The sequence below is a fragment of the Nelumbo nucifera genome, chromosome 2 (assembly GCF_055504915.1).
Source record: "Nelumbo nucifera cultivar China Antique chromosome 2, China Antique-T2T, whole genome shotgun sequence".
Lineage (NCBI taxonomy): Eukaryota > Viridiplantae > Streptophyta > Magnoliopsida > Proteales > Nelumbonaceae > Nelumbo > Nelumbo nucifera.
The window spans coordinates 37,009,566-37,027,568 of record NC_142650.1 but is presented as its reverse complement, the minus strand read 5'-3'; the positions used below and the strand labels follow the sequence as shown (position 1 = coordinate 37,027,568).

The following is an 18,003-nucleotide window of genomic DNA, read 5'->3' as shown; positions in this document are numbered from 1 at the left end:
GATTCCAGAAACCAACTTCTTTTGGGTTAGCTCCAAGGGGCAAACTTAGATAGGTCAAAGGCCACAATCCAACACTACAACCTAAAATCTCTACATATTCTACCAATTCCCCTTCTCCCATATTTACTCCCACTACGCAACTTTTCTCAAAATTGATCCTAAGGTTTGACATCCTTTCAAAGAGCTGCACTAAAAGCTTCATGTTCCTTACCCATTCCAACTCAGTTCCTTCACAAAAAAGAATGGCATCATCTGCAAACTGTAAATGAGTAATAGGCACACCCTCTCTTCCTACTCTCCACCCTCTCAACAACCCTCGCTGATCAGCCCTTAGGATAATTCTGCTTAGAACATCAGCTATAAGTGTGAAAAGAAAAGGGGAGAAAGGATCTCCTTGTCTTAACCCATGTTTAGCTGGAAAGAAATCCGCCATTGTGCCATTAACTAAGATAAAGTAGTGACAAGATCTTAAGCACCCCCAAATCCATTTGCACCATCTCTCACCAAACCCACATTGCCTTAAAACCTCAATTAAGAAAGTCCAATCAACTAAGTCATAGGCTTTTTCCAAGTCCAACTTGCAGATTAATCTTTTTTCCTTTGATCTCTTTATTTCCTCAACACATTCATTGGCAATTAAGATTTGATAAGTGATTTGCCTATCTTGGACAAAAGACCCTTGATTGGAAGTTATAAGGGAGGGGAGGACTTCTCGGATTATTAGAGCCAAGACCTTAGCTAGAATTTTGTACAAGTTGTTCACCAAGCTGATGGGTCTAAAGTCTTTTGGGTGACTAGCTCCACTTCTTTTAGGAATCAAGGCAATAAATGTGGAGTTCGCACCTGGATTTATTATCCCCCTTTCAAAGAACTCATTGAAAGCCCCCATTAGATCCTCTTTTAGCACTTCCCAACAGTTTTGATAGAAAGCCATTGTGAAACCATTTGGCCCTGGTGCTTTGGCTCTATCCAAAGAAAACACCGCCTTCTTTATCTCCTCCTCAAAAGGTCTTTCCAACCAAAACTTTTGGTCTCCCGAAAGGCTAGGCCAATCCAAACCATCAGCCCATAGATTTTCATCTAATGGCCTTCTATAAATTGATTTAAAATGTTCCACAAAGGCCCTTGCAATTGCTCCCTGCTGACATATGACCTCACCATCTATCTCCAACTTGGAGATAAAATTCTTTCTTTTTCTTGCATTAGCCATAGCATGAAAATACTTTGTATTCATATCTCCCTCTTGAAGCCATTGAACTCTCGATTTTTGTCTCCTACTAATCTCCTCCTTTAGCAAAATGTCCTCCAATTGTCTCATGAGCGACCCCCTTAACACCCCTATCTTCCTCTTCCAATAGACCCTAGAACTCTCTGACACCCACCTCTTCAATTCCAGCCACAATCTCTTGTTTTCTTTCTTCTAATCTCCCAAACTGCCCTAAGTTCCAATCTTTAATCCTAGCCTTCAGGGCCTTTAGCTTCCTATGAAAGAGCATTCCTTTCGATCTCACTCTAGGGCTCTCTCCTTCTCACCACTCCTTCACTTTTTTGTGTAAATCCTGGATGATTCAACCACATATTCTCGAACCTAAAAGGGGCAGGGCCCACACCTCTCAACTCCTCCTTACAAAGAGTTATCAGCCAATGATCCAATGTTACCCTAGGTAGGGCTCTAGATGATAACCCGCCCCAATGTTCCTCCCAGTCCACTGAGAACAGAAATCTATCTAATCTGGAACAAATATGTTTGCTTTAAAGATTTAACCAAGTGAATCTATGGTGGAGGAGAGAGAGATCCTTGAGCTCAATGGAGTTTATAAAAAGATTGAATTTTCTCATGCTTGTGGTTATCCTTTGACTCTGTTTGTTAATCTCCTCTATAAATCTAACCACGTTGAAATCCCCTCCAATGCACCATGGACCCTCCCATAAGCCCCTTAAAGCACTCAATTCTTCCCACATTTCTTCTCTTTCTATGTACCCATTTGGACCATAAATATTCGTTAGCACCCACTCAAAACCATCCTCAATCTGTCAGAACTTGATAGAAACAGTGAAATTACCAATCAGCTCTTCCATTGCTTCCAATAAGTCCATCCACCGCCCAATCGATGTTTCTAGCCTTCCATAAACTTCTAGCCCATCTATTATCAAACTCAGCTAGCTTGGATTCCTGAATTAGAACTGCTGCCGGCTTTTCTTTCCTCAACACCTCTTTGATTACCGCTCTTTTCCTTGAGCTTCCTAGCCCTCTTACATTCCAGATTATTATCTTCATTTGTTCCACTTAACTTTCCCCTCCTACTTCCCTCCTCTTCTTCGCTCCCCTCTTCCACTAAATTCATTATCACCTTTGATATCTAACCTCAACCTCTTTTTCCACTTAACCTTCCCCTCCTACTTCCCTCCTCTTCTTCGCTCCCCTCTTCCACTAAATTCTTTATCACCTTCGATATCTAACCTCAACCTCTCTGCCTCACTTAACTTCCTCTTCTTTGACTTTCCCCAATCTTCCAGTTTTCTAGCAAAGGCTTTCAGTTCATTCGGATCCTTAAATTTACACCCTAACTTCCAAACAAAATTTGCTTTTGAGTCTTCCTCTTCCTCACTACACCTTTCTTCCCCCTGGCTTCTAGGTCCAGCGGTACTAATTCCCAAGTATGTTACCTCTTACCCTACCCTTCCTAACATCACTCCCTCATTTTCCAATTCCTGATTTTTTAGAGCCTCAAACACAGCAGAAAGAAATAATAATCAAATCAAATCATTTAATCAAGCATATAGACATATCATGCTTAGACCCCAGTTCTTATCAAATACATTTAAAAACTAAAAATTCAAGCTTTATTCAAGCAATGTCAAAAAGCGGAAAACAGATACTAATTTAGCATAACAATGTAATAACCGGGGAAGAGAAACCAAACCTTCTCATTCAGTGACTGACATTTAGATTGAACATAGCCGTCAGGATCAAAACTATTGATCATGAACACGTTCAGCTTGTCCTCAAGATGCACGCCGTTCTCTAGAGCATGTCCATTCGCCGCTGATCCTTTACCCGCCGGGACCCTCGACCTAGACAACTTCGCCGACGCCATTCGCCCTACGAATCCTCAGCTAAAGCACAACTAAGTCCGAAACCGATCAACTAAGAATTAGGGTTCAACAAGAGCAAAAGAAGCAAAATTCCGCTGTCAAGTGTCAACACCCTCTCTACTGCACTTAACAGAAGGTTACATGATCCAAGAACCAGATCTGAGTATCCAAACTAGGGCTTCAGATCCATTTCATCGAAGACCAATCCGCAATTACAGAGGTAACGGATTAAACATTCGAAAATTCTAGCTGACCAGAATGCGAAGAACATTGAAAAATAACTCAAAATCGATAATAAGCAAGCGTGTTCAAATAAGTAAATATAAAAAAGCCAAAAAATTAAAAACAAAAATCTGATTTTTAGCCTAACGATTCTGGTAAAAGCTAGGAAAGAAGAATAAACGACGACTCTGGTAAAAGACTGAAAATAATCCTACGCCACGTGGCTAATTAGTTACAATTATCTTATGCCATGTGGTTAATTGGTTCCAAATTTCCAATTATCTTACGCCAGTGAGAAGACGAAGGGAGGATGCTCTCAATGCTTGGGGTCTTCGGTGACAGTTCCGGTCTAATAAGCCATCGACAACTTGCCGTAATTAGAATTACATAATGGGTCCCACCTTTCTATTTTGTTTTTTCTTTCGTTCTATAGTTCCAACCTAAGAGTTAGACCCCACACTAAAAATCTGAATAATTCTTTTAGAAATGTCAAAGACGACAGCTAGAGACTCTGCTGGCTGGAATCTCAATGCAACCCTTGCAAATGCAAATGACCAACTTCTTGCTCAACCAACCCTAACCAAAATTCAAATTGCAACGGGCTGTTGACTATGAGAGGAAATGCTTGAAAATCGATCATCGAGCCGTTAGTTGAGCAATGGAAAAGAAAAAATTCCCATCCATACCCAATCCTTTTAGGGATATAGTGGATAATAGTCCAGATTCTCTAGGCCAGGCAAGATTCAAAGTATTAAATGGGTGTATATTATCATATCTTTTAGTATCAACACACATGTTTATAGATGTTTTTATGAATTATCTTTTTATTAAATAATATATATAATTATACTTAAAATTGAAATTTGAAAAAGAAAAATTAAAAAATAATAAAAGACGTATCATTTAAAAGTACTAATACATAGAGTTATATATCAATACTTTGAACCATGCCCACAAGACACCACAGCCATACATTAGGAATATTTAGTTGTGAATGTAGATGTTCAAAATTTTAGTAATGGCAACTGGGCATGGACCATACTCCATCTCCAATCCCCGATGGAGACAGGTTCTTCGTTATGACCCAAAACCCAAAATTTATAAATCAAAAATATTTAAAAAAACTAGATTTACTTAAAATAAGGGAAATTTTTTAAAATATAATATTACATATCATTTTAATATATATATATATATATATATATATATATATATAATCGGGGTTGGAACAAGGCGAGGAAATCACTCCCCATCCTTGTCCTTGTCCTTCGTCAGGCATCACTATCAATCCCCATCCTAGACCCAATGAGGAAAAGTTAGCCTTCATGCTAGGGAAAATTTGGAAATGTAGAAATGAAAAGATTATGAAACAAAAGAAATGAAAATTGGGAAATTGGAAAATCTCCCCCCAATTATTGATGTGTCATGGTCACATCTCTCACACACACTTGGCAACCTAATTTTTCAAGAAATAGTATCTCATAAGTAGATATTTTCAATCTAAGAAAAACCCTCTAATTTAGACACCTATCTACCTAATTTAAAAAAAAGTGATAAGTCCACTTTCAAAAAACGAGTGCTTTTCATGAAAAAAAAATGCCAATTTAAGACACATGGAAACCCATAAGATGAGAGAAAGAGAGAGAGAGGGGGGGACCCATTATTCACTAGAGTAGTTTTACTTTCCATCTTTCGATCTAAATAATCAGAAAATATAGAATTTTATGCAATCTACATAAAAAAGAAGAACTACATTATGTGTCCCATTAAGGTCCCGTTTGCTTTTTGGTAAGTTACTTACCCGGGTAAATGCAGTTACCTAGGTAAGTTTTTCCTAGGAAACACTTACTCGGTAAGTGCATTTACCCATGTTCTTTTATTTCTCATGTAAATAAGGCAATGGCTATTTTAGCCATAAAAATCCATTATTAAAAATGGCACTTTTTGTCCCATTCAAGTGTTTGCAATTTTCCCCCTAGGTGGGAAAATTATTTACCCACCTAGGAGATGAGTATCACTTACCTAAGAAAACAATTTTTTCTTGGTCCCCACATAATTCTGAAAAAAGAACATGAGATTCTTGGTCAATGGAAACCAAAATCCCATTGACCAACTTTCCCCCTCTCAAAGTCCACCTAATAACTTGCATCTCTTCAGTATCAAAATTTGAACTTTCTTATTTGCATAAAACTTGGCATATCTCCCAACTTAGAAAGGTTGCAACTTGACATGGTTAGAGGTTTTACTTTGGAGGATTCGTGCCTTCGCTCGAATTGGTCTTACTTAGATTCTATGTTCTTTCAAGAAAGATCAGCATGCACTACACAGGTTAGTCTTACACTTTTGCATTATAATTACATTCCTTGTTCCCAGGGTTTTACACACAATACAGTAATTACGTTCATTGTTCCCAAAATTTTAGAGTTTTGCTTGATGATGATAGAAATAAACACTAGAAAGAGATATAATAGTTTTGTAAGTCTGTCGAATAGATGGGTTCTCTCTATGCCTAAACTGGAAGAAAGTTACAGGAGAAGAAAAAGAATAATAAGACATATAAGATGTAAGATATAGATGTGAGATATAAGATGTGAGATACGAGAAGAAGAAGAAGAAGAAGGGGTGACCTTGGAATGGAGTATGATAATAGAAAAGATGGAGAGGGGGACCTCATAGAAGAAACAGTAGTTTAAAATCTTCATTTTGTTTAAAATGATTTGTTGGATCTTTGAATGAATATAAAGCAATGTTGATAGTTATGGGATGTTTCTTATTGCAAGAAAGATGGTATTTTGGGTAAGTCAAAACAATTTTTCAAAAAAAAAAACAACTAGAATTTTATTGTGAACTGCCAAATAGGGGTGGCAACAAGCCAAGCTTTTCACGAGTTGTTTGAGCTCGTCTCGTGAAAAGCTCGATTCGGCTCGGTTTCAGCCGAGCTCGAGCCCAATTCAGTGGCTCGAATATTAAACGAGCCGAGCTCGAGCTTACTAGAGCTCGGCTCGTGAGGCTCGCGAGCCAGCTTGAATATATATATATATTTGATATTTAATATATATAATATATGATAAAAATATTATCATTATTAATTATTATAATTCTTAATTTTTTTAATATAAAATAAAAAATATATATAATTTTTATTTTTATAAAATATTTTTATAATAAAATATTTATAAAATATAAAACAAGCCGAGCTTAAACTCAAGGTTTTGTCTCGAACCGAGCTTAAACTCGAGCCTTGTAGAATAGTCTTGAGCCAAGCTCAAACCTAATACTATTCGACTCAGCTCGGCTCGAATCCACTCCTATTGCCAAAGCAGTGACTAGCGGTTTTGAAGTAACAATTGAGGCTATTGACCACTGACAATAAATTTTGGGTGGTTGGTTGTCGATGGCCAAGAGGGATGTACAAAATAGGCCTATTTTGCGCAACCTGTCACTTGAGAAGATGAAAATTTGTGAGCAATTCAAGGCACTCCGTAAGGAAATCCTCCAACGCTCCCAAACCGTTGTTCCGACATCTCATAGGAATCAACTCAATGAGTTAACTTAGTGATTTGATACAAGTTAATTAGGCGAGTTATGACAGGGTGACCCAATGTGCGGACCACTTTGACCGGTCCAACCTAACCAGACCAAACTGATCCAAAACAGCAAACTTGAACCAGACCAAGTTAATGCAATCCGCATGTTTGATTGATTTGACCTATCAAACTAGGCCAACTCATTTTAATCAAATGGTTTAAGGGTTGACTTAGGCCAACTCATTGACCCAAAATTTTTCTCAATCTTCTGATAGTATGAGCAATGGTCCTACAAAGTTTCATGAAGTTCTCAAATATTTTGGCATGATTTGGGCACCAATTTATAGGTTTCTCAAATGTTGTGGATGGCTCCATTTGTCTTTGCCTTGAACGGAATTCACATCTATGGATATGTGGATGGATCATTCTAATGCCCTTCCAAATGCTGTGTTTCTTCTTCGACAAAACCAAACTCAAGTGCCTAAGAGATCAGTCCTACTTATACATCCTGGATAGAATAAGACCAATTCATTTTTAGTTGGTTTTTATCCTCTCTTACTAAACTTGTGTTAGTTGAGATAAGATTAGTTGAACGCAATAGCTATGCAGCAGGATGTGAAACTAATGATAAAGTATTTAACTACACCAAGGTTTTTAAAACCGACCCAGAGAACGAATCGGTCAGGGGTCCGGCTTCCAGGTCGAACGGTTCGACCGTTCGAACCAAACGATTGGCCCATTCTGACAAAAAATAAAAAAAAATTAAAAAATAAAAGAATGGTTAACCACCTAAGTCAGCGGTTTACTGACCAAAATCAACGATTTTTGGGAAAGATCCGGTTTTGGGGAAAAACAGAACCAGTCACTTGACCGGTTCCCGGTTTTTCTAGTCTGGTTTTGAAAACCATGAACTACATAGCTAAAGCATTTAGCTGATCCGAATTCATGTTAGAACAAGTTGTAGGTTGTTCTACCTCTTGCGAAATATGTTCCATAAATGGATTCCATTCACCATTTGTTGGGAGGACTTGGGCCTGGATATGGTGCCTTTGGGCATTTAGCCACTATTCATTTGGATGATTTGACTACAGTTGATATTCAAAGCATGCTTCTCTTTTATGAGAAACGATTAGCTAGAGCGAGACATTCTCTCCTTCAGCACTTGGTAAAAGCCAAAGAATTCTTCTCCTCAACCTCCCCAAGTTTTTTTGAGGTTTTTGGCCTCCTTCTTCCTTGTAAACTTTGTGAATACTTTTTTCACCAAGGTTTATGGAATTTTCCATGACTATTTAGGTTGCATTTGGTAGTGCGTTTAATAAGGCCTTATCTCCTTTTTAGGTCATGTTCGCTTTTCGGTAAGTTACTTATCTAGGTAAATGCAGTTACCTAGGTAAGTTTTTCATGAGAAACACTTACCCGGGTAAGTGCATTTACCCATGTTCTTTTATTTCTCATGTAAATAAAGCAATGACCATTTTAGCCATAAAAATATATTATTAAAAGGGGCACTTTTGTCCCATTCAAATGTAGTCAACTTTCCCCCTAGGTGGGAAAGTTATTTACCCACTTAGGAGATGGGTATCACTTACCTAGTTACTCTAGTAAGTGGTACCCAAGAAAATAAACTTTCCCTGGTCCCCATAGAAATTTGAAAAAAGAACATGGGTTTCTTGGTCAATGGGAACCAAATCTCATTGATCAACTTTCCCCCCTCTCAAAATCCGAAAAAGAACGCCCCCTTATAGTTAAAAAGGAGCTAAATCTAGTTTTGGAGATTTGGTAATTTCATCTAAACCTACTTATTAGACCCGAAAAAAAGTTAAAATGGACTTGATTCAAATAAAGAGCTTACCAAGCATCTTTTACAATGCATTTTCAACTATCTACTCTATGAGAGTTTTCTGCCTTCGAGGTAGGGCTTTCTACCTTTGGTGTAAGGTTTTATATGCTCTGTGGGAGTATTTTGTCTCCATCTCTAGGGTTGGGCCTGGGTAAAGGTGTAAAGTGGGTCGTGCTGCCCTCCCCGATGAAAAATTTGGGGGTTAGCCTGGCACGGCCCACGGCCCAAGCCCGTGTAGGCCGATGCCGTGCCGCAGGTCGAGCTGGCCCATGGGCCGAGTCTTGTGCTAAGTCGGGCTATACATCGGGCCAAAGCTATTTATTTAAAAAAAATGACAAAAAACTTAATATTTTAATTTTATATGAATTTTGTGTATACAATACTTAAATAAATTAGTATAATAAAATTAAAAAAAATTATTTTATTAATATATTATATACTATATCTTATTATATAATTATAATTTATATAATATTATATAAATATATATAAATAATATATATGAAACATGTTGGGCCTGCCCGCGGGCCATGGGTGGCATGGCCCGCTCGGTCGTGCCATGCCATGCCGGCCCGTGGACCTAAAACTCCAGGCCCAGCATGACACGCATGATCGTGTCGAGTCATGCCGAGCCGGTCCAAGTTCGTGCCGGGCCGTGGACGGCACGACCTGATTTACACCTCTAGGCCTGGGTTAAGCTGAAGTCCAATCCAACCCACCTAACTTATTGCACCCCTAACGGTTCAACTATTTAGGTAAAATGGGTCAACCAATGGTGTCATATTCAAATAACAACTACTAAAATATATAGAAAATTAGAAATAAAAAATATGAAAACTTATAGCAAAAAGTTAACATATCTCAAATATTATAAATTTATTGTATTAAACCGAGATAAGCATGATAAACAAGAATTATTTTTCTAAATAAATTACGAAAATAGAATAGAAATTTTAAAGTTGCCCAAAAATGATATCATTTTTCTTTTAAGTCAAATGTTCAACAAATGATGTCATAATTATACTATAAAAACTCAAAAATTTGATAAAGAGAAAAGATTAAAAAAGTACAAAAAATTGTGCACATATACCAATATCATACATTTATCATATTAAACACAAATAGACATGATGAATAAGTAGTAATGGAAATGAAAATAAAAAATTTAAATCCACAAGCATTACTTATATTTTGATAATGGGTTTAGACAATGATACTGAAATTATCACATGCACATTTACTACTATAAAAAAGTTAACTACGAACAGAAAACTTCCTACTCACATCTGCTAATTTTGGGTCCTGTCACTAGGAATGAACGGGTGATGATTTGTACAATGCTCCTTGCTATTTCCTTGTGGGTATTTGGGTAAGAAACGCTTGACTTCAGTTCTCATTCTTTAGTTTTTGGAGTCTTTTAATTCCTAATTTCCTCATAGTCTCTGGTTGGATTTGTTTGCCTATTTAATTTTGTCATAATGTTAAACAGCCTCTTAACATTTGATTCATATTATTGAATTATCATTTAACAATGTGAATCTACCTTTTTTTATTGATAGATTATGGTGGAATAACAATGCAAATTACCTATTTTGGCCTGCATGTATATATAAATATATTAATTAAGATTATACTCATTATATTTTCTGTTTGCATTTAGTTCTCAAGCTACTTTTCTCCAAGAAAAACTTTTTCCAATTACTTCCAAAATGGGAAACTTTGACATTTGATTCAACCTTAACATTCAAATAATAGAATTGATGCCTTTTGTGGCCCTCTGTGATCGATCTAATTTCCTTTCCATTCTTAATGCCTATTAAATTTCTGTGTTGTTTATTTGGACAGACGATTCTTCAATTTGACAGGCATCAAGCTTAAGTGAATTCTCACTTTGCTGATTAAATACAAATACAGGAGTTAGGAGTAGGGACCTAATGCACATTGTGAAGTTGGACTCAAGGACCTTGAGAAAACTTGATTAATGAGCCTATCAACTTTTTCAAAGTGATGGATCGATGTGAAAATGGTGGATAAGGACACAAAGTGGTTTTGCTGTTGCAAGGGAATATGGGAATGAAATGATCACTTGATTCTCTAGATAAAGGGGAAAATGTTAGCTCACTTGCATTTCTTTCAACTTCCACTCTATATTTGAATTCACCTTTCTTTATAAAAATTACAGTTCTGTTAACCCTTCCAGAGAGTATCTCGATCACCTCCTCTGTATTTCAATTGTGGATATTAAGTTATAGAGTAGATAGTAAGGACTTTCTCATCTAGGAATATGAAGAGGTTGACGTATATATCATGGGGCATTAGACCCTCTGGAATGTGGTTCATTGTTCTCCCTTGTTGCTGGAGGATTTGCTATTATCATCGAAGTGCATCAGCTTTTTTCTTAAACATGTTAAAATAATAGAAATGTGTGGCTCCAATTTATAATAGAGATGTGTGACTCCAATTCACGGCAGGCTGAGAGTGGGTAGGAAATCCCGAGTATAAAATAATCACTCCACCTTGCATGAAAAGTTACTTGATATTTATATTTATGACTTCAGTTGAGATTTTTTTTAGGAAAATTTAACTTATTGTTTATATTTGATAAGATCTTTTCTTCATTAATGAGACTTAAATCCCTGACATGTACAAATCTCTATTGATGTGCTTTGTAGAAACCACACCTTGAAGGTACTCTCCATTATCATTCAGCCAAAAAATAAAACCACACCTTGAAGCCACCTTGAAGGTTTGTAGGAATCGCAACGGGGCGGGGTGGGGACGGGGAGCCTCTCCCCATCACCATTCCCACGAAAATCCCCTTTCTCATCCCTGCTAACGGGGACAAGGTTATCCCCATCCCCGTCCCCATGGGGATCCCCATTCTCCATAATTTTTTATAATGTTAACCATTTTGTTTTTGTTTTTTATTTTATTTAAAAAATTAAAAATGAAATAACTAGAATTTACAATCTATTGAAAATGATTAAACATATTCAGCCATATTTTTAAAATATTAACGTATGCACATAAATAACGTATGCATACATATATACATATATATTAGTGGGGATCCCACAGGGCAGAGATCGGGGTCCCCGCAGGGCAGGGAGTGCTCTCCCCGTCCCCGCCCCGATGAAAATTTTCCCATCCCCATCCCCGCCCCATTCGGGGTGAATCCCCACGAGGATTGGAGAAATGGGGAAAATTGCCATCCCTAGAGGTTTGCCTCATGGTAACCTAAATCCAACAAACATAGTCCTACCTGATTTTACTACTTGTCTCACAGACTATGATCTCCATCGGTTAATGACACCTGTTGGGACTGCAAAGGAGATGCTAAATTTAGCAGCGCTTGGATACAAAGCCCCAGAGATTGCTTTTGCAACAAAACTATTCCCTACATTTAAGGCTGATGTTTATGTATTTGATGTGATACTTGTGGAATTGTTAATTAGAAGTGCTATATATATATATATATATAATAAAGCGATTAGGTCCAGTGTCATGTCAGCAGCCCTTTCCTTCTCCGATTTCCCCTTCTCTCTTCTCTCTTTAAACCTCTATCATTTCTCCTAAACTATCTCTTCCACCTAAAATTCTTCCTAAAACACCTTTTAGTCTATATTGCCATGTGGCAGCCCTCTCTTCTTCACTATAGTTCCACTCCATCTCTCTCTCTCTCTCTCTCTCTCTCTCTCTCATGTTACCAATTGGCTCAATTCCCTCCAAAAATTTCTCCAAAACAATCTTTTCCATCTAAAATTCCTCCTAAAACACCTGTTAATATATATTATAAACCATCTACAAACTAGAAACGTGGGTAAATTAATTAATTAAGTTAATTTGTGAAATATTTTTTATATTTTCAATAATTATTGATATTATTGAATATTATTTAGTAAAATGGTCAACACCTAAACTATATTTTTTGTAATTTTCGTAATTTGAAAAGTTTAATTACTAAGAATTACTTGCTGAAAATTACTAATTTTGGTAATTTAATTTCAGAATTTTTTGAAAATTAATTATTGAAATCAATAATTACTGAAAATAATAATTAATTAAAATATTAATAAATACAAATTTATTAATTAAAATTATCAGTAATTTTTAGTAATAAGTAGTTATTGATATTTTCAATGATTCTGGTCAATTTATTAATATTTAATGATATTATCAAAAAATAATTAAAAAATTCAATAATTATATAGTGGATAATTAATTTCAATAAATATAAATTTATTTTTTATATTTTTCAGTAATTTTGATATTTACTATAATTTTTAGCAATAACTAGTGATTTTGTTAATTTAGTGAAACTTAAATTATAAAATTTCCAAACAACTAAATAATTGGAAAATTTTAATAATTTCCATAAGTATTGGATACTACATTTATAATCACCATAATTAATGAAACTATATTTATGGGTTTTAGGGGTGTTATAGGTTTAGAGGATGACCCCTAGGGTAGGAATGACAATGGGTAGGTACAAGGTGGGGATTATACTCCCCATCCCGACCTCGAGTTTAAAATTTATCCCTGTAAAAAATTTTAGCCTACATCCCCGGTCCTCGACACTTCCCCATCGTAGACTTGAATCCCTAAATTTTTTTAAATAAAATTTTGTTTTAGAAAAGCATTTATAAAGAAAAAATTAAAATGCAAGTAATATTTTAAATATAATTTGATATATATATAATATTAAAATATTATAAAATAACATAAATAATATTATATATTTAATATATATCGGGGTCGGGGCAGGGTGTGGACTTCACTCCTCATCCCCAATCAAGTATTCATATTAATTCCATCCCCACCCTATCCCCACTAAAGCAAATCTCCATCCCATCCCCGCCTGATCTGGAAGGTCGGGTACTTAGTGGGGATGGAGAAAAATGCCATCCCTACCCCTAGGTCTCTGTGTGTGTGTGTGTGTATAAGAAGGAAGTCTATGAATTTTCTCCTTTTTTTTATTTTTTTACTTTTTTTATTTCATGTCATTTTTTAAACAACCAATGAAATGTTCTCCTTCCCCATAAAAAAATTATCTAAAATCTCTCTCTCTCTCTCTCTCTCTCTCCCAACACACATGTTCCCAATAACCTAAATAATCTCCTCTCCTAAAATATCTCTTAAACTACATCCCCCACTATTTTCCCACTTTCTCCTAAATTATCTCTAATTCCTATTTATCTCCTAAATTATCTATAACTTAGTACAGAGTTTTTCTCCTAAACTATCTTTAATTCCTATTTATCCTCTCTCCGCCATTTTTTATCTATATCTATCTAAAGAAGATCGAATTAAAAAAATATTTAAATATTCTAATGAAATTATATAATAACTTTAAAATATTTATTAAAAAATAAAAAAAAATAATTCTAATAGATTTAATAACATTCATATTATTAACATTTTTTATATTTTTAGAAAATTCATCATGGAATTATGTACTAACAATATAAATTATATTTAAAATATAAAAAATATATATAATGGTCAAGTCATTCGATTTTGGTTGGTTTACAAATGGCCAAAACGAAACTAACCCAACTTGGTTGGGTTGGGAAATTATTAAACCAAAGTTGATTGGAAATACTAGAAAATTGACCAACTCGGGTCGAGTTGATCGGATTCATCAATTTGATGAACAACCCTAACTGAAATTAATTATTGTTATTTTTATATTGTAAAAAATATTAAAAGTAATATATAAAATATAAATAATTATTAATTATTTAAAAAGTTAAAAATATAAAACAATTATATACTCTTATGTGTTTCTATTATTTAACTTTTACTTAACAAATCACATGCATCACACATGTCCCCACTAGTAAATATATAATTTCTAAGGGTTCGGATGAGCTGAAGACAACATTTTACAACACGTTTGATCACCAACCGCGTTGTAACACGTATGCACCCATTTAATGTTTGAAATTAAGGGAAGAGAAGCTCCCCTCTCCATTATTTTGATTTTCTATTTCAAATTAATTAAAAAAAACAAAGAACTCCACTTCTCTTCCCCATTATTTTTTGCTTTCGTAAATAGAAAAACGAGGAGTTGAAGCTGGTGCTGGCTACCAACAATTGATTTCTACCAACCAACGGTTGACATCCGACATCGGATGAAAAGCAGAACATACATCTGAATCAATCCGGTTTGTCAACACCAAACCCTCTCATTTTTTTGGTCATAAATGTTTTTGAAGCTATCTAAAAAACGAAGAGTTGAAGCCGGCATCGGCGACCAACTGGACAATTGATGACTGGCATCCGACATCGAACATAAAGCAGCACCGATGCATGAATCCAACCCGGTTATCAATACCAAACCCTTTCATTTTCTGGTAAAAAATCTTTTTGAAGCTAGGTTATTGACAAATTCTGATCTGCTCCTCACAAAGCACCGACCTCACAGGCACATGCCACCATGCATTGGAACATTTCCCATAAATAATAATATATAAGTATGAGAGATGTTCCCGATGTATGGTAGGATGTATCTGTGAGGACGGTGTAAGGAGCAAATCCGGTCTTATTATTTACGGTGATTATGGGACAGGGTTCTTGTAGAAACTTGGTTTTTGTTCAAACTTAGGCCTGCAATCGCAAAACCTAATTGCTGTCTTAGAGAATAAAATCTGTACAGAGAAACCTAAATATGATTAAAAATTAAAATTTATTTAGAGAGCAAACCATTACAGAGAATCCTAAAAATTAAATCTGATTCAGAGAGCCAAGCCATTAGAAAATAAAATTGGATGTTGGTCGTCGGTTGTCGGAAGTCAATTGTCGGTCACCAATACCAACTTCAATTCTTCGTTTTTCTATTTATGAGGACAAAAGAAGTGGGGTTATTTGTTTTTTAATTAATTTAAAATAAAAAATAAAAGTAAAGGAGAGGCGAAATTCTCTTCCGTTAATTTCAAGGGGTTTTTATTCTTCAGTCCACCCCTAGAAATCTTAATTCCACCGTACCCTATTATAGTATATTTGTATTTTCTATTACTTTTTTTTTCTTTTTCTGACTTTTATTTATCTTTTCCTTTTCTTTGAGTGTTCCCAAGCATAATTTGGACTCATTTTCATTTTTTCTCCATGTAAAGGGATTATTGATCCGATTGATTGATATTATTTAAACTAGTTTGAGTGTTGCAATTCTTTGAAAGGAGTTGTTCATCTTTCAGTTTTAGATAGATTTTAAAATGTATTCTGGAGTTCTTCAGAGGTTAACTGGTATTTTTATAAATGAAAATTTCCAGTGGCCTCCCATAGCTTTTGACCATCAAGGCAGCTCCAATAAAATTGGGCATTTTGGTCAATTTATCATTGTAGGGGTATTACGATCAATTTGTTGATTGAAGGGTATTATGGTCAAGTTAATTTTTGTAGGGTCCACAATTATTATGAAAGCATTGATCTTCGATGTCACGTACTTTGATGGCCATTTAGGGTAAAATATTTATAATGGCTATTTTTGTTAAATATAGGGGCATTTTGTCCAATTCAATATTTAGCGGGCCCAATTGGCTCCATGTTGGTTGTTGTAGCTTGTATGTTGATTTTTTGTCAATTTGTTAATAGAGGGGTATTTTTTGTCAAATTAATTTTTTGTAGGATAAACAATTATGATAAGCATTGACAAATGGAAATGTTATTTATTTATTTTTGTTTTTATAATAAAACAGGAGATCCTGCACAAGACCGGGGTAGGGGAGGGGGGATAGCTTGACCGGTTGACCCCAAAAATAAAAAAGATTGGTGTATTGGTGGTAATCATTGCTTTATAACATTGTGCATAGTTTTGTGATGAAAAATATAGAATCATGTGGGCAATATTGATATTTAAGTGAAAGTAAGGAATTTTCTTACCAATGTTGCCATATGCATGATTCTCCTTTTTATAAATAAAGAGGATTGATAAATGATGTTTACCAAGTGTTACTACTAGACTTTTTAAAGAGAAAATTTTAAATTGGACTTTTTAAAACGTCTAATAAGCTACCTAACCTCAATGCCAAACACAGCCTAGGTTTCCTTCAACTCCACGCATTGATGCTTTGAAGTTTTGATCTAAGTTTGTGGTTGAGGGATTCATGCTTGTTGACACTAGGGGTGCTTATAAGAAACTGAAAAGTCAAACCAAATCAAGAAAAATTGAACAAAAAAATGTAGTTAATTGAGTCGATATATATATATATATATATATATATAATATTTTTAATATATCTCACATATTATCTATATATTATATATTTATTTATTTATAATATATGTTATAAATATAAAAAATAAAAAAACCAAGTTGGTCAACAACCGCAACTGGTCAACCGGTAGGACTAGTTTGGTTAACCAAACCGTGAGCACCCCTACTTGAGATTAGTCTCTATTAGAGGCAAATTGCCCTCCTTTTTTGGCATCTCAGAATTTTTTGTGCCACTTGCAAAGTTTAATCTGGTCTTAGTGTTTATATTTTTTCAGTTTTCTCCTTGATAGTATTTCCTAGATTTGTAATCTAAGCATTTAAAATGGAATTTTTACCTCATTGGATTAAAAAAAAAAAACAAAGCCTTCTTAATCCAATTTCCAATTCGGGCCTCTCTCTTGGGTACAGATCAGAAAAAAATAATTCATGCCATTAGAGGGTGTTCAGCTCTTCCAATTTGCTCCATAGAAACTCCACAAAGAATTATGGTGATTACCATCAACTAGGTTCTGAATTCAGAAAAATATATTTTTTAATTTATACCAGGATGTGCATCCAATATCGATGTAAAATTTGAGTCTATCTACAACTACGAGGTTGTTGAGACCCGTTTAAACATTGAAGTCCTGAATGAGTCTAATGTTCTGCGATCATCACTTCTGCTGTTGGGACAAGAAGCCTGTACATGAATGCTGACGAAAATGATTATTTGTCAGATGGGATATCCATAAGTAGGGGTGTTAATGGACCAGTTTTGGGTTAGACAACGTCCAAATCAAAATCAATTTCTACGGATTGGTTAGACCAATACACATTGAATTGGACCAGTCCAGACTTAATGGGAGCTGGTCCATCCATAATGGATTATGATTTATATTGGATCGGTTGACCCAATACAGGTGTCACTGGACCAGGTTTGGGTTGGAACCAATCTACATTGAAACCAATCAGGCACTGAATTGAACTAGTCCAAAAATGGTCCAGAGTATTCATCGGATTGGGTTAGACCTAATTCATCTGTAATGGACTCATTGGAGCAAATCCGGCCCAATTGACACTCCTATCCATAAGACAATTCATGATGTCGATGGTTATTTATG

General features: G+C 35.3%; 1 protein-coding gene across 1 annotated transcript in view; it reads right to left on the bottom strand.

The window, feature by feature from the left end:
* The window catches only part of LOC104599080 (exocyst complex component EXO84B-like), a 36,408-nt gene extending 32,765 nt beyond the window's left edge, over positions 1 to 3,643 (bottom strand). The window contains exon 1 of the mRNA XM_010261450.3: positions 2,925 to 3,643. Coding sequence (XP_010259752.1) covers positions 2,925 to 3,098 — 174 coding nt within the window. The 5' untranslated portion in view covers positions 3,099 to 3,643. The remainder of the gene's footprint in view (positions 1 to 2,924) is intronic.
* Between the last annotated feature and the right edge of the window lie 14,360 nt (positions 3,644 to 18,003).